The sequence below is a fragment of the Siphateles boraxobius genome, unplaced genomic scaffold, assembly GCF_051911475.1.
Source record: "Siphateles boraxobius isolate OS27281-9 unplaced genomic scaffold, OSU_SipBor_1 26, whole genome shotgun sequence".
In the NCBI taxonomy this organism is placed as follows: Eukaryota; Metazoa; Chordata; class Actinopteri; order Cypriniformes; family Leuciscidae; genus Siphateles; species Siphateles boraxobius.
Genome location: NW_027508876.1, coordinates 16,906,638 through 16,932,561, shown reverse-complemented (window position 1 = coordinate 16,932,561; position 25,924 = coordinate 16,906,638). Strand labels below are relative to the sequence as shown.

Below are 25,924 nucleotides of genomic sequence, written 5' to 3'. Positions count from 1 at the left end.
ATTCTACTGTAAAAAACGTATTCTAATTTGGTAGAGATGCACCGATAACAATTTCCTAGGCCGATTCCGATTTCCGATTTTTCATGAGTTTGGCCTGCCGATACCGATTTTATACGATTCCCCTTTTCATTTTTTCTAACCACTTTACAGCAAACACAAATATTTATTTTCTATCTTTTCTTTAATAGAACATTTTACATAGAACATAGAATATTTTTGAACAAATTAAATAAAATAGATCTATATAAATTATTACTCCTGGTGTGGGAAATTCACACATTTCTAAGTGCAGTGTTATGGTATGGAAGAACGATTTTCACTTCCAATATTCAATTTAAAAAATGTGATATATTTACTTATTTAGGAAACTAAACTTCTGTATGAAAACAGGTAAAGGCAATAAAATAATATATAAATAGCAAATAAAAATGAAATAAATATAGCCTTGCATAAAGATATTCCTCAAAACACACACACACAGGCCTATTGCAATCACTTGTATATCGGCAAGTTTTATTTCGCAAACAGTTCTTCTCTCATCTGCCACATGTCCAGCCAGGCTAAACAAGCACTAAGCTCGGGCAAGTGGAGCAAGTGCAGGGAAACGATTGGGAAATAATAAAAACAAATTTAAATGGGTAAATTTTCTATAAATATTTTTGAGTGTTCGTTTTCTTTTCTGACATAGCCTACTCCAGTTCTTGTTAAAACACACCAGACATGCAAATTCTGTGCATTTTGGGCACTTTTTTGGTGAAATCATATTTATTTTGTCCAACAAAAGTGTGCTTTCACTTTAATTGAGCGTGAGCAGCGCAGCAAATATAGACTCTGCACCAAAACCCCGCTTCACTGCTGCTCACACGATGCTCCTGCTTGACACTCACGCGCTGCTCCTCCAGTCGCTGTGAATGCACTCATTGATTAACATGCACGCCGGGGAAAAAAACCCTGCTCTGCTCACGCTTACGGTGTGAAACGGCCGTAATTCACGAGGTTTCCTACATGTGCGTTCCGTGTGCACGTGTGATGCTGATGTTGCACGATGTTAATCATGCGGCACCCCAGTGCATTTGACCAGCCTAAAATCATGGCCGATCACGTGAAAATCTGCCAATTCCGGTCACCAACCGATCAATCGGTGCATCTCTATAATTTGGTGCTCAGGAAAGATTTATTGTTGTTCTCAATGTTGATTAAAAAAATCTGGATTCTTTGATGAATAGAAATTCTTAAAAACAAATTTTTAAGTGGTAGGCAATTTCGGAGAGACACCCTCTCTTCAGAACGCTCTTTAAAGCCACGCCTCCTCCACAACACATGAAAGCACACAGCCAGAGCAGAGTCTGCAAAGCATCACGAGAGACGGTGTTAAATTACCTTAAAGGGTTAGTTCACCCAAAAATTGTAATTATGTCATTAATTACTCCTCATGACGTTCCAAACCCGTAAGACCTTCATTCATCTTAGTAACACAAATTAAGATATTTTTGAAGAAATCCAAAAGTTCTCTTACGAGAGGTTCTCTCGTATTGCGTACGTTTAGCTTACGCTAAGGGAAAGATTCATCTTCTCAAGATATTGAAGCCAAAAAATTATCCTTAATTTTGTATTCATTGTCAACGCAGTGCAGCAGCTAGCAGACCAAAAGCAGGCCATCTCGCGTGCTCATTGGCTGCCCTGCGGGCAACTGCTGCAGCCTACCAGTGAGCCCGGCGTGACGTCACGGCCAATGAAGGGCGCCCGCGCCTTCATAGCGTCTCAGCCCGCCGGAATGGGCGTGGCTTAGCGTATAAAAGTAGGGGCTGTAGGCTAACTTCCCTGATTTTTCGTGTCTTCAGCGAGCTCTTCGCATCGCTGGATCTGAGAGAAGCCACCGCCGCCGTCGAACAGCGAACAGCCAGCTTAGGACAGCGCTGAGGAAGCCGAATGTCTTCGCCACCTTCAGCCATCCGTGCGAGCTACGCTATCCGGCGACGTATCCTTTACCTTGCTAACCTATTTTAAAAGAGCAGCTTGTATCTTTTTAAAGATGCCTCGCGCTTCCTGCGGCTCGTGTAGAGCCCCGCTCAGCGCTGGAGACCGCCACTTGATTTGCGCTCTCTGCCTGGGCCTGGAACATGCAGAGCTCGCCCTCGCGTCCGGGGGCTGCAAGCTCTGTGAAGCGTTTCCGCTGTCGACCCTGCGGGCTCGACTCGAAGCCTTCAACACCGCAGCAGTCACTCCGCCCTCTGTGGGACCGCACAGGAAGAAGCGCCGTTCCCTGAGACAGCCGGAACCTGTGGCCACAGCGACGCGCTCGCCGGAGAGCCTCGCTTTCGCCTTCCCCGCCCCTCCTCACCGACGTGCAGCTGCCGCTCACGAGCCTCACTGCCGTCGCATCTGAGGATGAGGCCGAGGGACAGGCCACGAGACACTGCTGCTCCATCCTGGCATCAGATAGCGAGGAATGGTCGCTTCACTCTGCCTCCTCGGCGATCCAGGAATCCACCCGTACCCGCGCTGGAGCTGATGCGGAACTGATGCGCCTGCTAACGCAGGCTGTTGACCGTCTCAGGCTCGAGTGGTCGCTGCCGAAGGAACCCGCGCAGAACAGGCTCGACGGCTGTTTCCTTCAAAGTCTCCGCCGTGCAGCTTCAGCAAGCAGGCCCGCTCCATTCCTGCCGGAACTTAACTCGGAGCTGACGAAGTCATGGAATGCACCATTCTCCTCGAGACTTCAGTCCCAAGCCTCCGCATCGATCTCCCAAGTGGACGGCGCTGCCGAGAAAGGGTACACGGCTATTCCCCCTGTGGAAGAGGCGGTCGCAGCGCACCTTTGCCCGCCCTCCGCGAGATGGCGGTCACGGTCAGCCCTCTCGTCAAAAGCCTGCAGAGCTATGGCCGCCTTGGTCGGACGCGCATATGCCGCCTCCGGCTAAGCCGCGTCTGCTCTCCACTCCATGGCTGTGCTACAGATCCTGCAAGCCGACCTCCTCCGTGAATGGGATGAGAAGGGCCGGGATCCAGCTGCGGTTACAGACCTGAGAAGTGCGACAGATCCCAGCCTCCTGTGCGAGCCAGCGCCCAGCGTCCAGCACAGCCTCAGCCTTCGCAGCAACGTCAGGGCGGCCGCCCTAGGTCGCGCTCAGACAGCTGTCACTCACAGCCGCCCCCCATAGGGCCTCAGCAGAAGATCACGTTGAAGTCTGAGCACGCGAAGCCCTCCTAACAAAGAGAGAGAAAAGATGTGCGTGTCCCGCTGCGGCCGGACCGCCATCAAAGTTTATTTTCCTGTCAGTCCCCTTCAAACAGGCTACTGCAGTGGTTCATTTAGCAGCCAACGAGCCGGTTTGTTCACCCTCTCGCCTGCACACAAACGCCGTTTTCACGGCGACCCAGAGAAATCATCTAAAAGAGTATAATGTCTGGTCTGGCTCATGCCGTCGGTGTTTTAAGTGTAGTGAAAGTGCCCACGCCCCAGTGTTCACCCCTACACACAAGCACTTCGAATCTCGTGTCACTCACAGAGCACACTCTCATAAAGCGCAGAAAAGCCGCTCGAGTGTTGAATGTAAGAAATGTGTCCACAGGTCTTTGCCCACTATCTGCCCGCTCTGTTACACGATCAAAAAAGCAGGTTATGAATGTAAGTCTTGTGCCCGCCAGAGAGCGTTCACGCTTGCTAACACAAACCTTTCCCCGGGCTCCGCCCGCGCGTTTAAGTGTTATCACAAAACGCAGGGCATTAATAAGACGCTCCCCATCCATTATGATCGGGGCGTCAAATACACTTGTAAGTCTCGTGCCCGCGCTCACGCTTACAGGAAGCTTTTCTGCCCGGAGCGCTGCTCGCGCGTCAAAAAGTGAAAAAAGAATGTTCCCCATCCCTTATGATTGGGACATCTCACATATATCAGCCGGTTTCGGCTTTCAGCGAGCAGCCATTGCCCAGAACCAAGAGCGCGCGCGCCACGCTTTCGGCTCCGGTTCAGTTTCACAAGCCCGCAAATGGCGGCGATCTGAATCCGGAGGCCATTCGCCCCCTAGCGGCTCAAATAGCTGCGTGGGAAACTCTTCCAGGGATTTCAGAATGGGTGCTGAGCACAATAAAGCAGGGCTATACACTCCTCTCTCCTCTCTCAGGCTCGCGGCGCGATCTGGCATCCCCATCAGAGCGCTGGTCTCTGCACGCATGGTAGATCAACAGGTACTCATTGGCCTGCCAGAAGGAGTGATGAACATGATCACGCAGTCTAGAGCTCCTTCCACGAGAAGGCTCTACGCGTCTAAATGGTTGGTGTTCTCCGGATGGTGCACCGACAGAGGTCTGGACCCACGGACATGCGGGGTGGCGCATCTGCTCACCTTCCTAAAAGAGCTGTTGGATAAGGGGAGGTCCCCATCCACGCTCGAAGTATACGTGGCGGCCGTGGCAGCGTTCGCAGAATCGATGCACAGCCAGTCACTGGGAAGACATGGGTTGGTCATCCGCTTCCTTAGAGGAGCTAGAAGGATGAACCCGCCGCGCCCCCCGTCGGTTCCTATGTGGGATCTTTCATTGGTCCTCGAGGCCCTGAAAGCCTTTCCATTTGAACCACTAGACTCCGTGGGGTTGAAATATCTATCACTGAAAACCGTCTTTCTGACTGCACTGTCGTCAGTAAAACATGTGGGGGACCTGCATGCGCTGTCTGTCAGCGCGTCGTGTCTTGAGTTCGGGCCGAATGACTCTAAAGTCATCCTCAGACCTAGACATGTTCCTAAAATGATGGGCACTCCATTCAGAGCGCAAGTTATTTCGCTGTCAGCTCTGCCAGCATCTGACAGCAAAAGTGAGGTGAATCTCCTCTGCCCTGTCAGGGCGCTGAGATTTTACATTACGCGCTCTGCCTCCTTCAGGCGTTCAGAACAGCTTTTTGTTTCGTTTGGTGGGCGCACCAAGGGTCTCGCCTCCTCGAAACAGAGCCTATCCAGATGGATAGTGGACGCTATAGCAGTTGCTTATGCGTCAAAAGGTCTGCAATGCCCTCTGGGCATCAGGGCTCATTCCACAAGAGGCGTGGCCTCGTCGTGGGCGTGGTCCAGTGGGATTTCTATCCATGACATATGTGTAGCGGCAGGCTGGAGCTCTCCATCTACCTTTGTCAGGTTTTATAACCTAGAAGTTCCTGCCTTGCAGGCTAAACTTTTGTCAGTTTGAAGGAGAGGTGTATTCTGCCCAGATCTTCCTGCTCAGATCACTCTCACGTGACTCAGCTCTCCTGGTTGAGCTGCACTAGTAGGGTATGTGCCTATACAGACCGGCGTGCTGCTCTGTATTCCCTATGTGTGCTTATGTACAAGTGATGGCCCGCGTGGCTGGCCACCTTATTTTTTCCACTTATGGGGTTCCCCTGAAAGTTCGGGATCTCGTGGTGGATGCTTGGCGCGCACAGCGTTGACAAAGTGTTCCCGTAGTGTAAGCTAAACTTACGCAATACGAGAGAACCTCTCGTAAGAGAACGATACTCGATTACTAAACGTAACCTCGGTTCTCTCTAGAGAGGGAACAAGTATTACGTAACCGGCCGTGCTCGCGCCACGAGCGACTTCGCTTCAGTCGACGAAAAACCAGGGAAGTCAGCCTACTGCCCCCCGTACTTTAATATGCTAAGCCACGCCCATTCCGGCGGGCTGTGACGCTATGGGGCGTGACGTCACGCCGGGCTCACTGGTAGGCTGCAGCAGTTGCCCGCAGGGCAGCCAATGAGCACGCGAGATGGCCTGCTCTAGGTCTGCTAGCTGGTGCACTGCGTCTACAATGAATACAAAATAATTATTGATAATTTTTTGGCTTCAATATCTCGAGAAGATGAATCTTTCCCATAGCGTAAGCTAAACTTACGCAATACTCGTTCCCTCTCTAGAGAGAACCGAGGTTACGTTTAGTAAACAAGTATCGTTCAAGGCCCAGAAAGGTAGGATATACATCGTTAAAATAGTCCATTTGACTACAGTGGTTCAAATGTAATGTAATGAAGCGACGAGAATCCTTTTTAACTGATTGTATTTTTTGGTCCTGAAATTTTCACAGAAGATATATAATTTTAAAAAAAATTAATAATAAGACCACTTCTAATATTGATTGCTATCAGGGTGTGAAGAGAGTTTCAACCAGTATAGCAAAAATTTTTATTATAAAACATTACCTTCCCTACATTTAATGCCTCCTTGGTAAATAAAAGTATTAATTTATTTATTGTAGAAAAGAGTAAAAAGTACATTTCATTTGGAATATTATGAAGCTTTTTTTGCATGGTACACCCTAAATGTCATCTATGTAGTGCTGACTGCCAATGAACTCTAAACCAAAATCCTTAAATTCACCATTGGTTTAATCTCTAATATCTCTCTCTTTCGGTCTTTCTGCTGCTGCCCTCTGTTGGCATTATCTAGTACTATCTCCCTACTATAACCTACTGGCAGTAGCCTAGTGAAAAGAGAGCCTCTCGATGGATGATTGAATGATGGGTGGACACCCACATCTGCTGCTTCAACTCTGTTTCATCTCAAACTCTCTCTGCCACTCCCACCCATCTCAGTTGAGGAAATCTTGACATCAGCCACCATTGAATATTCATGCCTGATTTCAAGGCATAACTGAGCTTATAACTCTCTCTTTCTCTTTTTCCCCACTAAAATGATTTATTAAGCTTTACCAATTCATGTTTTATACTTTCAAGCTTTTCAGTTGGATTCACTCAAACAGTATGTATGCAGTCTAACTGCTTCCTCTTGTGTTGGAAGTGTTTTCAAAGAAAACTGGTGTTTAATTACAGTGGTTTCGTATATTTTATGGTCAAATTTAAATTCATTGTGCTGTTTCTTTCTTTAAAAGGAAATATATTTTGGGGTTAGCGCACTGGAACGGTAAAATCTCAGTCGGTCCAACCCAAAAATTGGATTTTTTTGGCCTTGCCGCATAATTTAACTGCAAGTGTGAGCCTTTTCTGAGACTGCCTCTTTTCCTCCGGTGCTTATTTTAAGTCATGGCAGCCTCCAATGCATTTCTACACATCACAATTTTTGGACATGGAAATAGCTGTTGGGCTTCTCAGATCTTCCCAAAAGTATCATTATTATTTTTTAGTCCAGAGCAAAGCTCTCTGCCTGGGTTTTTGGCTGGATGTGGAAATGGCTTGGATCCTCTGTGGGCTCAGATGCTGAGAAGATCCTTAGTCTCTCTTTGATGCATCTTTAATGAAGTGGAGGCTCTCTGGGGGCCCGAGGGAGAAATGACAATGTGACTCTGCAGAACACCTGGCGGCTTGTGTGAGAGTCAAGAGCTCTCGCAAAATCCGTTGCCAAACGCATGAGAAAAGCATCAGCGATTGATGGGGTCCAGACCCCTGAAATATCCTTTTCCATTACACTGGAATACAAGCAATAGAAAAAAAAGTAAAAGACATACAACTGCCTTTCAGCCAAAAATGAAAAGTACTCACCCTCATGTATTTCAAAAACTGTAGGACTTTCTCTTTCTAAGATATTTTTAAAAATGTTCCACTGTTTTTTGTCCTGATAATGAAATTTAGTGAGTTCCAATGTTGTTCCAGTGGACCCAACTGACTTTCATTGTACACTGAAAAGCATTTAGTGTAGAAACAATTTTCATTCAGAATAATTACATACAGTAGATTTGTCAAGTAAAACATTGAATTAAACATTAAAATTGGGAGTAAAAAGACTGAAATTATCTTGTAAAACAAAGGCCACTTAGTTCGGTCACACTTTATATGATGTGTCTAACTATACATCAACAAATAATAATTGTTAGGGACAATGTATTTACTGTGTTCATGTTGTATTGCAAAACACTTTTGCTGCTATTGAAGTAGGATGCTGGTAAGTTTAGGGACAAGTTTGGTGGTATGGGTAGGTTTATGGGTGGATTAAGGGAAGGTTCAATAGTGTAATTATAGCTGTAATATCAATTACAGCTGTAATAACATGCAGGTTTTTTATTTATTTAAGTACAATGCAAAAACGTGTGTACACAATAAGTGCATTGTATCAAATTATTATTTAAAATTTTAGTACATAGAAGTTAAAGACTCTTAGGGCCCCATTTTAACGGTCTGAAACACAAGTAGGCTATCAAACGAAAAACGTAAGTAACTTTGTGGGCGGATCTCGGGCGCTGTTTCTATTATACTGGGGGGTTAAATGATTATTGCGCTCGATGCAAATCTAAAATGGGTTGGTCTGAAGTAGCAACATTACTCATAGGTGTGGTTTGGGCGTAACGTGAAATAAACCAATCAGAGCGTGTTCCATGGCGGGTTGCTATTATGATGGCGGATTTGTCAGACGCACGCCAGGAGCGGTTCACAGCCGAGGAGACCGACATTCTCGTCAGGGCCGAAAAGACAGAGAAGTGACATTGCATGGGGATGGGAGAAACCCAACCGATTTAGCTTCGGTTAAACAGGCGTATAATAATTTGGGTAAATGTGTAAGCTAGATTTATTCCTATTTTTTCACATCTTCATTGACACCACAATGATTTCTCTCGTATGGTAATATTTTTCCTCGTAATTATGTATGGTTTGCAAAAATGGGAACTGCTGCGTCTGTGTAAATGAGAGAAGCAAAGTGTATGCGCGTTGTGCAGACGCTACATTATGGCCAAGAATGCGCCCTTAAAATAGCATCAGAATAACGCGGCACTGACTTTAGACAAAGTCAATTGCGTTGGGTGCAAGATAGGGCCCTTAATATAAAGTGTTTGTTTTATTTACAACTACGAAATTGTACAAAAACTGTTAAAACATTAATTTTTGGGAGAACTATTATTTTTAAATGTTCTTCGGCTGTACTTAGCTTGGTTTAAAGTCCCCCTGTAGTCAATAATTGTATTCCTTAAAACTCATCTTTGATCACCAAAATGACATATTTAAAGGTTTTTTCCTCAGGAGAAAAGATTCCTCGTGCTTTAAAATAGCTTGAATGTGACTGAAATAGCTTTTCATGAATATGCAAATTAGCTCCACCTCCACTCACTAACACCAGATCAGAGATCCACTCGGCCAACTTACTGAGGTAAACGCTGCACAATGGTATCACTCTTTACAACAATGGACACATAATGATAATTAATATGATTAGCCTTTTGCTTGAATACATTATCAAACAGATAATAATGTGATATATCGGGATAACCTGGCATCTCCCGAGACTCCCCTACTTCAGAGCATATGATATGCTAAAGCCCGACGTCGCGTTGACGTGATTGGTTACAAGGTAGTTTGTGACGTCAGAAACACCAGCGATTTCAAACCGCATTTTTGAGACTGTCTTTTTTTCACTGCAGTTTTAAAGAGAAAATACTTGGCAATGGTGCTGATTTAGTGCATTATAATTTCCTTTGACAATGCAGATACCATATACCATTGTAAATAAGCATTTACCATCTGTATAAAAGTCATTTATGTGGTATCTTGAAATGCATTGGGCCATAACTACTCTGTTGGTTTGGTAGATCTACTCAGCCAGTTTGGCGGGCGATCTAGTACACACAAACCCACTTTTTCACTGTCATGCTGTTTGGCTTGTTGATTTTGTTTAGTTTTCCTTGTGCAAGAGCAGCAGTCCACAGAATGCCCTCGGTTGTGGACAGTGGAGCGGTCCACACACACAAACAAGCACACACTCAAGTGAAAACGCTCCCCAAGAACAGTGGCACACTCTTGATTCTCAGTGCTTGCTGGCCAGATGCAGGAAATCCAATTACAGGATCAGAGGGCTGAGAATGGTGGAGCAGCCCTAGTCCAAACTACACACCTGCCCTCTTCCTCGCTCTCTCTTTCTTTTGCCATCTCTCTATCACAAATGCGCTCGAATAGGGATTTGTTTCGTTTATTAAGTCCCCCCTTGTTGTCAGTAGCTTGTTCTTTTAGTTAACATTTCTGCTGAGGTGTGTAGCATCTACTGTGGTCACTGTGGAGCTGAATATTTTTATTCTGAGGGCTGAATCATCAAATGTTGCATTGTGTATGTGTAATCATTTTCTGTATTGATTTTTCTTGTGTTTTACCCGTATTTTGAATGTTGCACTGCATTGTGATTTAGGTTTAAACAAGATGTCCGTAAACTTAACGGATAATGTTTTGGCAGAACATAACCAGTACCCTTTCTATGGATTTGTTTCTTACAGTATGAGCCTAAGCTTTCTTATTTATATTTAACTGAATTAATGATGGGATTTTGCTGATTATCTGCACAGGTATGGTAATGTTGATATGTATGTGGGACGGGTGTTTATTTTTATTTTTATATTTTATAATTTTTCTAACTCAAAGAATTTTCACTGTTTTATGAAGGTCGATTAAAACTTTTAGCATTCCATCATAATTTTTTTGCTATTTTCCATTTGACTTTTATTTATAGGTTTTATTGTTTTACCCCTGTCCCAGGCCCAGACTTTCAATCTTAGACTATAAAAAAAAATACATGATAAAAAGATTAAAATAAAATGTATTACATTTTAAGCTATGATAAATAAAACAAATACCTTTTCATTTTTGAATATGTATTTTGTGAAAAATAGGTAAAACTTTTATTTTACAGTGTCCTTGTTACATATGTTACATACTCACCATAGTAATAACAGTAAATTATGCATAATTACATGCAACTAATCCTCAACCAAATTCTAATCCTACCCTAACCCTATCGTAAGAACACGTAGTTGCTTAATATTACTCAATATTTAAACATATAATTACACTGTAACAATGACACCTTAAAATAAAGTGTAACCGGAAATTATTAATATAAAATTTTCAAAAAGTTGTATAAATGGCAGAATTTTGACTACATTTTGTTGTATATATATAATACACACACTATATACACACACTTTTAATTATTATCATCATCATTATTATTATAATTATTATTATTATTATTATTATTGAGGATAATAATGATGACATTTGGGTCTGGGTCTAATGTATCTCCAGTGTTTTGTTTTCTAAGCTTGAATATATAATGTATGTTTATTTGTGTTAGCATGTGTGCTCAGCTACTGAGCTAAAAATGGGCCACAACTGTTCTGTTCTGTTGTTCTGATGGAACAGACCAACTTTATGGCACTCGCCCTTTGCTCACAGACAGAGGTTAGGTGTGCTGACTGACCGTATCATAGTTTCCTTCTAGTTCAGAATCTGAGATGAACAAGTGGCTCTGTGGATCCCCAATTCATGCAACATCTGTATCAGGTCGTAGAACAGTAAAACAGCACCCCCTACTGAGAACACCTGTTACTCCAGCCAAGAGGAAACCAGAAAACGGAGAGCTTCCACGCTGAACATTACATGGGTTTCTTTGAAATAAATAAAACTGACTGCAGGCAGCTCACAATTGTAGATATTTGTAGAAAAAAATAAGTTGTTGGCAGAAATAAGTTGTTTTGTGTTTGGAGAGTCTGCTGTGTCCCTCAGCTGCCACACTTGGTATGATATCACAGCATTACTCTTAGCTTCCTAGATGGTAACAATAGCAGTGGCCGGCTATCACTGCAGGCTAACTGCGCTGCCGACACAAAGCAGATCCAATTTAGTTATTGCCTTCAGCGTCTGTGCAGCCACAGTAACCCCTGCTGAACGGAGCTGGTCGGACCAATACATTTAGAGACATATGTGACTAGAAGCCCAGTTTGTCCTTTTAAATAATTTCACTTCAGTGTGAATTTCACTTCAGTGTGAATATGGCAGGCTTTGGGTTTTTTTGGCTTTTTACGTTGTATATATTATTGTGGGTTGTTAATTGTAAATTGATATTTATCCACATGGTGCTATAAAAGTCATGAAAGCCCCCATTTTCATCTTGCAATCTGGAAATGTCGCTAAACTGAGCACTAAACTTTAGATCATAACATTCTGAGCAATGAGGGGAATTTTTGCGTGTGACTTTTATTAACACATTTTGTTCTGTTTTGTTGCTTTGTGAAAGTGCCCGAACCAGTAAGAAAATGCAAGTTGCTTATGCTCACCAAGGCTGCATTTATTTTTTTCAAAAATACATTAAAACAGATTTATTATCTTTATCTATTATCTGTGACAGCAAAGCTGTATTTTGAGCATCATTACTCCAGTCTTCAGTGTCACATGATCTTTCAGAAATCATTTTAATATGCTGATTTGCTGCTCAAGAAACATTTCTAATTATCAATGTCGAAAACAGTTGTGCTGCTTACCATTTTTGTGGAACCTGTCTTTTTCAGGATTCTTTGATTAATAGAAAGTTCAAAAGAACACTATTTATTTGTAATACAATTTGTTTGTAACAGTGTTAGTCTTTATTATCACGTTTGATCAATTTAATGCATTAGTGCTGAATAGAAGTAATAATTTGTTTGAAAACAAAAAAAAGTTTAGAGTAGTGTATCTGTAGCCATTTAATGCATATGTAAATGAGCTGTGTACGTGTATTCTGCATTGAAAAAATATATATTTTAATGCAGTTTTGTATTTTTAGGAAATTCTTAGACTGTTATCCCTTGATGTTGATTCACAAATATAAGTGATTTGATTGGTTAAAAGACTGTCAATAAGGATGGATGGTGTTTGTGATGCTAACTCCATGCAGTCAACGCCTCCATAAATCTAGAAACTCCATAACAATAAATGCTTGTTGTACATAAACATTTCAAAGGTGTCTTGAAGCATGACACCAACTAGCTGTCTGAGCAGTTGAAGCACTTGTTTTAGGTATCATGAATAATTATGAGGCAGTGTCTTCTCATCAGATATACTATGCTATCATTAAACACAATCATATTATCGTTTGTGTCTGAGAGTAGCATAGGATCGAGGGTGAATGATGACACTGTTGCTTTGACATGTGTCGGGTGTCAGGTGGATGTTTCTAAATTTATCATGGGTTAACCCCAAAGAGGCCTGGCCCTCTGGGGCCAAACATGACAGACTGTACCAGGGCAGTCATGACTCAAACACATCTCACCTCTCTTCTCTTTACTCCTGCCATAAATATCATCTCCTCTTGCAGGAGTACAGCTGTCAATCTTCACTGTTTATGTAGGAGAATATGCAACACTGACTCATTAAAAGCAGTTGTGGCCTAAAATGAATTCAGCAAAGTGAACAAACAATCTCCAACTCAGTTAAGAGGAATTTTAATGACATACCTGAGTGAAGCAGTCTGGTGAGTTTGGTAATTCTGCATTTTAAGTCACAACATTGGATTGTTGTTCTGCAAAATAATTATTGAGCAAAACAATAATATATGAACATTAATTGAGCCTGCAGAATTACCTGCTGTTGACATTTCAAGTGAGTATGCAGTCAGGTATTATTGCAGTAAGTGGATTAAAATGTTTAAATGTCAGGACAATAACTGCTAAAAAGTACATACAAATTTTCAACACCAATTACGGTTTCAAAATACTTTTCTTTTGAAAAACATAAATAAATGTGACCCGTCACAGAAACCAGGGACACAAGTCGGCAGCACAACTTTCGAGCAAAATGAGAAAGAAGAGTTTTTTTTTCAAAATTGGTGATTTTCAATTTTTTGGAGAATCTGTTAATTGAAATCACGAAGAAGCCTCTCCATGTTTGAGATAGCAGTATTGGTATATTTAAAAGCTTACATTTTGAGGTTGAAATCGGCTTGTTTTCGGAGATTCTAGCATGCAGTAGGGGCGTGGCGTGTCATTGTCTGTGTGTATTTCCATACTGAATAACCCGGCGCTTTTGCCCCCGCCCTCCAAGTCAACCACATGGCTACTTATTATGCTGTGCTCTGGCCAGCTCTCTCTGATATCAAAATTCAATGAAGATGGATGCCGCAAAGATTGTCGCAGACGAGATGAACCGTCTGGCAGTTACACCGAAAATGTTTTCGCCGCACTTCGTGGGCTCGGGAAACTGAACCGGAGGTATGGGCGCAGCGCGCTCGCCCTCAGTGCTTCAATACGGCGGCTCGGCTCGCTGACAGCGGTGGCTGGCTGTTTCATATGTGACGGAGAATCGAAATAGAGGATGCAGTTAAGACCTTTGCTGCTGCGATGAAGGCCTGCCGTGCGTGTTTCTGAAATGTAAGTTAAGCTTCATTTGCTCTTTAGTCGTTATTTAAGATGCTGAACCTGCTGATGATATAATGTGCTTGCGGACATTTCATTTGTGTGTGTATACGCACATAAGAAAGTGGTGTAAAGAGATTTGCAACAGTAATTTGAGGAGGTGAAATGTGATTATTTGGAAAATTGCAGAAATGACTGCTTAAAGAAAAATGCCAGCAGGCATTTGCCTCCTACATAAACTTTAATATTGTTGACATTTTGGGCACACGAGCGTTGCGTACTATTTGCGCTATAGATATGTAGGCCTATGGCTTATTGGTCTTTGTTTGTTGTTGTTGGTTTTGCATTATATGTATATGGCATATTGGTCTTTGTGTGTTGTTGCTGGTTTTGCGTTATACTGTATGTATATGGCATATTGGCCTTTGTGTGTTGTTGCTGGTTTTGCGTTATATGCAGGCTATATGGCATATTGGTCTTTGTGTGTTGTTGCTGGTTTTGCGTTATATGTATATGGCATATTGGTCTTTATGTGTTGTTGCTGGTTTCGCGTTATATGCAGGCTATATGGCATTATTGGTCTTTGTGTGTTGTTGCTGGTACGTTGCAAATAGAGGGGCAGCACAATTGTTTTTCGCCTAGTGCGGCAGAAGTGCACTCATTCGAAGTGTAAAAAAAGCTGTAAAGCACATGGAGGAGCTTTACAGGGGGTATGGCTTATCTAAATGAGATGTAAATGAGCCCTATTGTCACCCCCAGCAGCAGAGACAGGTGAGAACTGCACAATCTTTAGCTCGTTTTCTCCTCTTTGAGCTTTTTTAAGTGCCTACTTTAAAATGGCCACAACTTCTCCAAATATTATCAGATTTCCACATGTTACACATCGTTGGAAAGCTTGGATATTACACTCTCAGAATCTATGAATAACTCAAAATGCCCCAGAACCGACTTGTGTCCCTAGTTTCCGTGACTGGTAACAAATTAGCATTATGCATTAATAAAGATTTTTAATGAACAATAAAAATTGCATACAATACATATACTGAACAAAATTTCAAATGCAACACTTTTGTTTTTGCCCGCATTTTTCATGAACTGAACTCAAAGATCTAAGACTTTTTCTATGTACGTAAAAGGTCTATTTCTCTCAAATATATTGTTCACAAATCTGTCTAAATCTGTGTTAGTGAGCACTTCTCCTTTGCCGAGATAATCCATCCACCTCACAGGTGTGGCATATCAAGATGCTGATTAGACAGCCTGATTATTGCACAGGTGTGCCTTAGGCGGGCCACAATAAAAGTCCCATATAAAATGTGCAGTTTTACTGTATTGGGGTGGGGGTCCGGCGGGGGTCCGGCGGGGGTCCGAAAACCAGTCAGTATCTTGTGTGAACCCATTTGCTTCACGTAGTGCAACACATCTCCTTCGCATAGAGTTGATCAGGTCGATGATTGTGGCCTGTGGAATGTTGGTTTACTCCTCTTCAATGGCTGTGCGAAGTTGCTGGATATTGGCAGGACCTGGAACGCTGTTGTATATGCCAATCCAGAGTATCCCAAACATGCTCAATGGGTGACATGTCTGGTGAGTATGCTGGCCATGTTGACGTTGACATCAGCAAACCGCTCACCCACACGAGGCCATACACGGTGTCTGCCATCTGCCCTGTACAGTGAAGAGAACACCTCTCCAAAGTGCCAGACGCCATCGAATGTGAGCATTTGCCCACTCAAGTCGGTTAGACGACGAACTGCAGTCAGGTCGAGAACCCGATGAGGACGACGAGCATGCAGAGATGGTTTCTGACAGTTTGTGCAGAAATTCTTTGGTTAGGCAAACCGATTGTTGCAGCAGCTGTCCGGGTGGCTGGTCTCAGATGATCTTGGAGGTGAAGATTCTGGATGTGGAAGTCCTGGGCTGGTGTGGTTACACGTGGTCAGCGGTTGTGAGGCCGGTTGGATGTACTGCCAAATTCTCTGAAACGCCTTTGGAGAAGGCTTATGGTAGAGAAATGAACATTCAATTCACGGGCAACAGCTCTGGTGGACATTCCTGCAGTCAGCATGCCAATTGCACGCTCCCTCAAAACTTGTGACATCTGTGGCATTGTGCTGTGTGATAAAACTGCACTTTTTAGAGTGGTCTTTTATTGTGGCCAGCATAACGCACACCTGTGCAATACATGCTGTCTAATCAGCATCTTGATATGGCCCATCTGTGAGGTGGATGGATTATCTCGGCAAAGGAGAAGTGCTCACTAACACAGATTTAGACAGATTTATGAACAATATTTGAGAGAAATAGGCCTTTTGTGTACATAGAAAAGGTCTTAGATCTTTGAGTTCAGCTCATGAAAAATGGGGGCAAAAACAAAAGTTTTTTAATCATTGTAGAAACCAATCTGAAAAGCAAACCATCTCCTTTAAGGTAATGCACATTTTAAAACTGCCCACATAATGTTTTATATACATTTTTCATATAATATTATTGGTTACACTTTATTTTAATGTGTCATTACTTTGTACTTAAATAAGTACTGAGTAATATTAATGGACGCACTTTAGTTTAGGTTCCAATTCTCACTATTAACTAAATATTTACTATGACTTTTGCCTTAATAAACCCATAATTACTGCTTATTAATAGTAAGTAAGGTAGTTGTTAAGTTTAGGTATTGGGTGAGATTAAGGGATGTAGAATATGGTCATGCAGAATAAGGCATTAATACGTGCTTCAAGTTTTACCATATTAATTAACTACAGGTAGAGTTACTGTTAGGGCGGGGGTAGGCAAGTTCGGTCCTAAAGAGCCGCTGTCCTGCAGAGTTTGGCTCCAACACTGAAAAAAATCCTCACCTGCCTATAGCCTTAGTAATCCTGAAGACATTGATTAGCTTGTTCAGGTGTGTTTGATTAGGCTTGGAACTAAATTCTGCAGGACAGCGGCTCTCTTGGACCGAACTTGCCTACCCCTGGGTTAGGGTTTGGTTTAGGGGTAGTTACTTGTAATTATGCATAATTTACTGTTATTACTATAGTGTTAGTACTGTTAGTACTACCATGTCACTTTAAAATAAAGTGTTACCAATTTATTTAATTAATATTTTTATATTTATGTACCCTTATAACTTTTGTACCCAGTCAAAAGTTTGGAATAATTATGATTTCTGCTTCTGCTTATAAAGCCTGAATTGATTTCATCAAATATACAATTAAACAGTAATATTGTGAAATATTACATTTTATGGTTATAACTGTTTTCTATGTGAATATATTTTAAAATGTCATTTATTCCTGTGATGGCAAAGCTGAAATTTCAGCATCATTACTTCACATGATCCTTCAGAAATCATTCTAATATGCTCAGTATTATAATAGTTTAAATGGTCTCTCTGTCTGTTTGTTTTTCTCTATAGCCCCAATGGTGGTGTCGTTTTCATTCGATGTAGGAAACGGGCCGGTGGAACTGAACGTGCAATCTCCTGCCCCGCTAAACGACGACCAGTGGCATCGGGTCAGCGCAGAGAGGAACACTAAAGAGGCCATTCTTCAACTAGACCAGAAATACAAGGAGTTCAGACCTGCACCTACACAGGGACACACGCGCCTGGAGCTCTACAGCCAACTTTATGTGGGTAAGGGCCGCATGCACGTCCACATATAGAGAAGATATGGATTCATGTGGGTGAGGACTTCAGACAAACACACTTTTCAATACGCCCACCCAAGAGTACTGAAGCCCTACACATTCAATGTAAAAAAATTATATAATCACTAAGTAATGACAACATTACAGTGTTGATACATATTGTTTTACATTGCTTTTTAACTTTTTTATACAAAATTAAGTTATACAAGATTCAATGGAGTAATGTAATTTAAGTTGAAATTACTTAAACGTTCAAGTTGTTTGTACTTAAAAGTTTAACAATGTTGGAGGTCGGCAGGATGATGTATTGTTGTTCTTTTGTAGTCATTCCTAATGTTATTGATGGGCTATTGAAAATCTGATTGCTGATTAAAATGAATAAAAAGAGGATCTTTCTTCATTATCATATACTGTTAAAATTAGAATAATATTAAATAAAATACGTTTTCAGGTACAGTAGGTTTATTTAACATGTATACATTTATTTAAAAAAAAATGTTGTTTGATTAATATTAATAACACAGACAGATATTTTAGGCTGCTGTGATTTTTAAGGCTGAATGCTATCTAATATACTGACACATATATCAGATTTTCACCGAGCTTTTACGTTCTGGTGTTTTTCATTCAGGACACCACATCACACACTTGATAAATGTACACAAGCTTCTTTGACATCTTCGCATCTGAATAGATCTCCTCCACGATCTCTAATTTCCCGCCTTCATTAACAGCAATTAATCGATAACGAATTGTGATTGGGTGGTAATTTTGTTCTCCAAAATATACTATGACAAAAATGGTTCTTCTACAGAATCGCTGTGAAAATCCACTTTTGGAAACTTTTTGTTTTAGTGAACTCAAAAAAGGCTCAATTTCTCCTGAATCTCTCCATTCTTAGCTGTTCTTTTGAGTTTGAATTATTCTCTCTTCTCTCTCTCTTCACTTTCTCACATTTGTTTCCCCTCACTCTCTCTCTTGCTGTTTTTGCTGAGAAATCAGCTGTTTCTCTGAATTCTTGAGCACAGCGCTCTATGTTCTTGTGTGTCTGAAAGTATAGTCAGCAGTCTAAATGCAGGTGTAGCTGTTAAAACCTGCACTTAATGACATGGAACCCTGGGGAACCTATTCACCTCCAAAGTATAAAAAAGTCCACTGTAAAGAAATGGAAGTTGAAAATGGGTTTCACTAAATATGGCTGAAAAATGTCTCAGGCACAGCAGGGAATGTGACTAATAATGGTTTCATGTGTTCTATGCTAACATTAGCAAGGAGGTTTTTTTTATGGCTCTAAAAGTGTGAAAAAGCTGTGTCATTCATGAGGCAATTATCTCTTGAACAGAACAGCTTTGTGCTTTCATTGTGCTATTTTGGCTTTGACTTGTTCTTTTCAACAAATGACTTTGACGCTCATTAAGAAAGAGGAAGATAATGCCTCCCTATAGCTCTCTTGAGAAAGCTTTTAGAAAACTTGTCAAGCTTGTGTATTTAAAGTTTGAATTCAAGAAAAAATTCCAGGTATCCAAAAATGAGCTGAAAGCTCAAGTTTTGATTAATATCAAACTTATTAATTGATTTTGTAAAGCAAAATTCTCCAACACAGGAACTATACAGGTATATTATTAATAAGAATTATAATGTTTGTACTATAATTGTATTTTAATTTTTAACTTATTAAAATGTATTACTTATAAATACAAAAAATATAATTTTACAATGATTTTAGGTTTTATAAACACTCTCCAACATGTGATCTTAAAAATGACTCTAAATTTTTTTGTTTTTTTCTAAATTACCTAAAGGATTGAATGTTTAATTATTTGATTTCAGTACAGCAAAACAATAATCATCATCAATATTCACCTACAATTTTCTAATATTGGTACCACTTTATTTTAATGTGTCCTTGTTACATATGTTACATGTATTTACTATAGTAATAACTATAAATTAGACATAATTACATGCAACTAACCCTAAACCAAACCCTAATATTACCCTAACCCTATAGTATAGGCTACATGTAGTTAATTAATATTACTCAGTACTTAAATGTATAATTACACTGTAACAGGGACACATTAAAAAAATTGCATATATATATATACACATACGTGCTTTGACTTTTGTATTGAAATGGATAGTGGGAACTGATTCATGGAAATAAATAAATCTTACCAACTCTTGCGGCTTCTTTTTCACTGAAGTTTAAATTAGATGGTATTCAAAAATTGGATCTTGAAACAAGTACAGCTGAAAGAGAAGGTCACACTAGACTTTGAGCATGTGATATTTCTTTGTACCCAGCCAAATCATGGATTAATATTCAATATATTGCCCAGCCCAAGCCATAACCCTCTCTAGGTCTCATTTGCATGTTGTCCATGGAGCACATGAAATTTTCATTCTTATTCTACACTTGGATCATAAGAATGTTGGGCTGCCATTTCAATTTCATTATCAAGCACACTAGGGTTAGGTGTAATGAGCCTTGCAGTACAAATGAATGTTAAAGGTTGTCTAATCCCTGTCCATTGTTTAAGTAGAAATGTAAAATGTTGATGTGAGTGTTTGCGGAGAGCAGCTCTCAGTCTTTAGTCCCTGACCCTCAGTGGGAAAACTAACTGGTATACAGTATATCTGCAGAGTGGGCAGGTGTGGAGATGTCCAGATCTGCCAAGCCTCTCTCTGGCCTCCTCTCCTCTGCTTATGAATTGCTCCATCAAGCTCACTTCTTCAGCACCATTTAGTCCAATGCCATAATTTATTGATAAAGCAGATTGCTTTCTACTTCCTTTCACCCATGGATGCTTGTGTCTATTTGAATTTGTTTTGCATTTATAGTGGCCTTATTATATTTAATGGAGGATTAAATGCTTGCTCATTCTTCATTGTCTTTCTCTTCATCTCAGATAACAAGCAGACCTTTGATTTAACAGCCACTAACATGTTTGCATTAGTTCCTGGTATTTTAATATGCATATGTCAGTATTCAGTGTTTACATTAATTTTTCTTCATGTTTCTTGCCATATATTTTCTTTTTGTGTTCTCTTTGAAGCTTAGCATTGATTATGCATTAAGTTTCTCATAACTGCATGATTTTTTCTATAATATAGATTTATTTTTCATTATTATTTTTTATTATTTTATATTTTGGTATTATTTTTCTTTCTTTCATTGCTTGCACGTCTGGGCGGTATTGGTTCTCCAAAGGGAAGCCAGCATCACAGGCCTGTCAGGACAGTAGGTAACTTTTTCGTAAAATGTACCCAAACAAAAAGTCTAGTTTTCTCTATCTATCTATCTATCTATCTATCTATCTATCTATCTATCTATCTATCTATCTATCTATCTATCTATCTATCATCTATCTATCTATATCTCTGTCTGTCTGCCTGTCTCTCTATCTATCTATCATCTATCTATCCGTCTGTCTGTCTATCTATCTATATCTCTGTCTTTCTGCCTGTCTCTCTATCTATCTATCATCTATCTATCCGTCTGTTTATGTATCTGTCTGTCTGTCAATCTCTCTGTGATATTTTGTACAGGTGAACTTTTGCTGCAATATAAGGCTACAAACAGCCTGTACAACACAAAGGTAAAAGCAGAAAAAATATTCCACTGGGCAGGATGGTCTAATAAATGTAATATGCAAATTCATTACGGTTTCATTAGAAAATAATTTTCAATTCAGGGCTCATCAGAGATGGAGGCAGTGAACTTCAGAAGGATTTTAACAGCTTGACACAACAGCTTCTTTCCTTACTCATATATTCATGATGTACTTTCCAATGTTAAAACACATCTTGTGTTTATTAAAACAATGCTCGTTAAAAATATTTTTCAGTAACAAACAAGGACAGAAGAAAACGCCTACTAAGTTACATGAATCCAGTTGGAACAATCATGCGACGAGTTATAAATAAAAATGCTAATTAAAATGTGTTTGTGTGTTTATCTTGTGTTCGTCCTTGAAACATGAGACATTGTGTCTTTCATTTTTATAATAGTACAGCATATTTACTGTACATTTGATGATAAGAGTTTCGCTCAGGTTTATTAGCATAGGATTCATTGAGTTTGTTTTGTATTAAATAGGCAACCAGGTCACCATCTCAATTAAAAGTCCCCTGTTAATGCGAGTTTGAGTTAAATTGAGTTTAGAAAGCTTTGAAAACGTCACATGTTTTCTTATTCTATAAAGATTAAGCAACCTGTAATGTCTCTAATCTATAGATACTCCAATCCATATAATTTCTCTGGAGGAATTGATAAAGCTTTTGTCAATTGGCAGCTTGATAAATTGTAGTACGTTTTTACTTGTGGGTCTGCTTTTATTATTTACCATTAGTAAATAATTGATGCATCCTACCAGGACATTTATCATTAATCTAGTATTAATCTAGCAAATGACTGTATGATTTCTGTTTAACTGGGCAGTTTCCTATAATGAAAAGATGTCCGGGCACAACAATGAGCAATTGGTGAATGTTTATTTTCTCCTGGAAGTGAAACTCTAATGGTGTCTAATTTCTCCAAGGTCTATTGTATTGAATGGTCCATACCATAATGAATGAAACGTGCCAAAAGGGGTTCAACTATTGGCTGAGACTTAATGTCTCTCATTTAACCTGTTGTTTTCAAGCTTGTTGTTGAGCCTGCTATGAAAATGATTAAGTCATTTTGTTGAGCCACTTATGCTTTTATTAAGACCATTTTCAAGTGGAATATTGACTAGTCTTTTGTTTCGATCTCCCATCTAGGTGCCGCAGGAGGTCAGAGAGGATTTCTCGGATGCATCCGCTCTCTGAAGATGAACGGGGTGACGCTTGACTTAGAAGAGAGGGCAAAAGTCACTCCTGGTGTAAAGCCTGGTTGTTCCGGTCACTGCACCAGTTTTGGGATGTATTGCCGTAATGGCGGCAAGTGTATGGAGAAATACAACGGCTATTCCTGTGACTGCACCACCACCGCTTATGATGGGCCTTTCTGTTCGAAAGGTCAGTATGCATAATGCAAATTAAAACTTTTCTGTGAAGTTTACCTTAACCAGAGATATGACTCTGAACAACTTGTTCTGTAAACTTCAAACTTGTACATTACAGACTGAATGTGTCTGGAATCAAATTGGTGGGAATCACTGAGAGCTACTCTTTGCATTTAAGCCCCGCCTCCTGCATTTGAATATAGTAATAGCATTGCTGACATGAACAGGCCTTTTCTGTAGTTCATGCTCTGTGTCAAGACCTCCATCAAATACAGCATGCCCTCCGTTTAAAGATGGCGACTTGCTACGAGCTAGAGACTCGGATAGTTGCCCTTAGCTTTCAACATCTCCTTTCGTTTTAAATATGCATGAACCTTGTAATTGCAAGAAATTTAACTCACATTTCCATTTTACACATATTTACTTGTGCCGTCTAGGGTATTGCAGTCAATATCGAATTCTCTCAGATTTTTTGCCTCTGGATCAGTGCAATTGCTCCCACAGGCTGCCTTACATCTGTGGCCCAATACTCTTTCACTCCAGGAAGAGGAATCTCTTCTCTGTACTGCTTCACTTGGATTCGTAGCCATGGATGTGATGCATTTCTTTTCACATCTATATGCTATTTAGTGTTTTTTTTTCTGGACTTAAATGGTAAGTTCACCCAAACATTAATTGTGTCATCATTAACTCATCCTCATCCTCAACACAAAAGAAGATTTATTTTTTCCATACAATGATACTCAACGCAGTTAAAGTGTTGTTTTGGACACCCTTGAATACTATTGTATGTTAAAAGAAAACAGATCTTCTTTTATGTTCCACAGATGATAGTAAGTCGTACGTAACAATACTGAAGAAAAGATCTGTCACTACTTCTGTTTCATTGCGACTTTAAACCAGTAGTAGTTCATTAGATAAAGGATCCACTTCAGGACCTGTAAAGTTGTTGGTCCTCAGAACACATCACAGAACTGTAATTCTTATCATCTGTACCCTCCATGCCCTGCTTTTCATGCTTCCGCTATGTCGAGGCTTTTGAACCAGTGCTACTAAAACATGGTGATTCTGTCTCTGTTGTATCTGAATCCTACAGTCCAGCCTGAAAGAAATGTAAAGATTACTCAAGGGCCTCGCAGCAAATAATTAAACCAATCTATAGTCACTGCACTGATTTCCTTCCTGCTCCCGATACAGCATTTGTACAAAGCTCATTTGTACTTAGCGTTTTTGTTCCCAGGGGTAAAACGCCTGAATGAGAGAATGCCATGAATAGCAGATAAACCCGCCTCCCCTCTGTGTACATGAGATATTCGGTGCGGATGCACATTGTCATGTTCGTTCACTCTCTTTTTACCCTTGTGTGTATTTACTTCATTACCCATGTTGATTTCCCATGGTTCTCCCTGTTCCACCCCATATGCAACAAATCCTGTGTTGTTTATTCTGCTTGTGTGTAAGACAAATCTACACACACTTGCACACACGTCCTAGCAGTCGGGTTAAACGATCCATGTAAGGACCTTTGTTCTCCCCCTCAAGTAAAAAGGTAATAGGAAAGTGTCCTCTTGGTTTTATAGCTGTTGAAGAAGCCCCTCATGAATACAAAACATGTCAGTAATGTCAGTTTCCTTGCCCTTTCCTGCAGATGGCCACGCCAGACATCACTTACACATTTCCAGTGTACATTTATTGAATGGTGGCCGTGATTTTGCCAGAAGTATGATGTGTTCAGGGTTAAACATCTTTTGTTGGTCCTCAAACAGCATTCCAGTAAAGAGTCATAATTTTAACTCTAGAACTAGGTATCACCTTACAATACAATTCATATTTTTGAGGCACTGGATAATGTCACAATCTCATTTGTGCACTTCACTTCACTTTTTTAGGCTAAGAATCTCTCCCCCTCTCTCTCTCTCTCTCTCTCTATATATATATATATATATATATATATTTACTTCCCTTTTCCAGGCTAATAATCTCTCTCTGTATATATGTATACTGTATATATAGACAGTAAAGACATTTATAACATTACAAAAGACTTCTGTTTTAAGTGAATTCTGTTTTTTTATAAACTAATAATGCTAGTAATGCTGAAAATTCAGCTTTTGCCATCACATGAATACATTTTAAAATATATTCAGTGTTTTAAATTGTTTTAAATTGTAATCATATTTCACAATATTACAGTTTTACTTTTTTGATCCCAAACTTTTTTTAAGCAACGGTGTACTGTACATAAATTAAAAAGTATCCATGCAATTTATGATTGTATTCGCTCAGCCATAGTCCAAACTTATATAATAAACCTAACCCTCAAATATGGTTGTTTATAAGAATTGTTGTTCTAGGGCCAACAAGAATGTTGCCTAAATGTCAATATCGTCTGAAGAAACACCTCATTCTTTTCCAGACGTTGGTGGTTTCTTTGAGGCGGGAACACTGGTCAAGTATAGTCTGGTTCCTGAAGTGGTGGCTGCCGCCTCCAGCCTGGATGAGAAGACCGTAATCCACAACCTGCCCATCGAGACCAACTTGACACGTGAAGACCTGACCTTCAGCTTTAGCACCTCTACTTCTCCCAGCCTTCTGGTCTATGTCAGCTCAAAGACCCAGGATTACATGGCCGTGGTGCTCCATCACAATGGTAAGAGATTGTTGGAGGCATTGTGAAGATGAGATAAACGGCTGAAATCTCATTGATCCAAAGACCCTTTTCACTGACTGTGATGATGCGTTTTCATAGTTGTGGAAATCGTTAAAAACGTTTTTTATATTTTAGGTTTTTTTTATGTATGTACATTTATAACACTATACTTCGCGTTAATTTACCTTGGCCTGAAGGAGTGACAGCAAATTTTGACATTTGCCTGTATTCTGGCCAATGTAATGAATCTCTCAATATTTTTTTGCTCTTGTGGAAAGTCATAAGCCCCTTTCACGCTGATCCTATAAAATTGCCTTAAAAGTTCTAGAGTGCCTTCTGTGTGAATGCAAACAAATCCCGGGATTGATTCTGGGATGTGGACGTAGTAACATTGCTAGGATCAGTCCGGGAACGCGCTCTGTGTGGACAAAAGGCAGGACCAGTGGCATAAGTGGTGTGTAGTAGTGATGACGCATGTGTAGTATATGTTCTGATTAGCTGTTATTGCACAACACTGTTGCTTTCAATAGGAATGGACAAATTGCAAACCTATTGCATGGCACC

The 25,924-nt window shown here is 40.4% G+C and overlaps 1 protein-coding gene across 2 annotated transcripts in view; it reads left to right on the top strand.

The window, feature by feature from the left end:
- cntnap2a (contactin associated protein 2a) overlaps window positions 1-25,924 on the top strand; it is a 511,778-nt gene that overhangs the window by 446,728 nt on the left and 39,126 nt on the right. For both annotated transcript variants that reach the window (XM_077244572.1, XM_077244573.1), the window contains exons 17-19: window positions 17,487-17,705; window positions 22,487-22,723; window positions 25,127-25,360. In XM_077244572.1, the coding sequence (XP_077100687.1) occupies window positions 17,487-17,705; window positions 22,487-22,723; window positions 25,127-25,360 (690 nt within the window). The remainder of the gene's footprint in view (window positions 1-17,486; window positions 17,706-22,486; window positions 22,724-25,126; window positions 25,361-25,924) is intronic.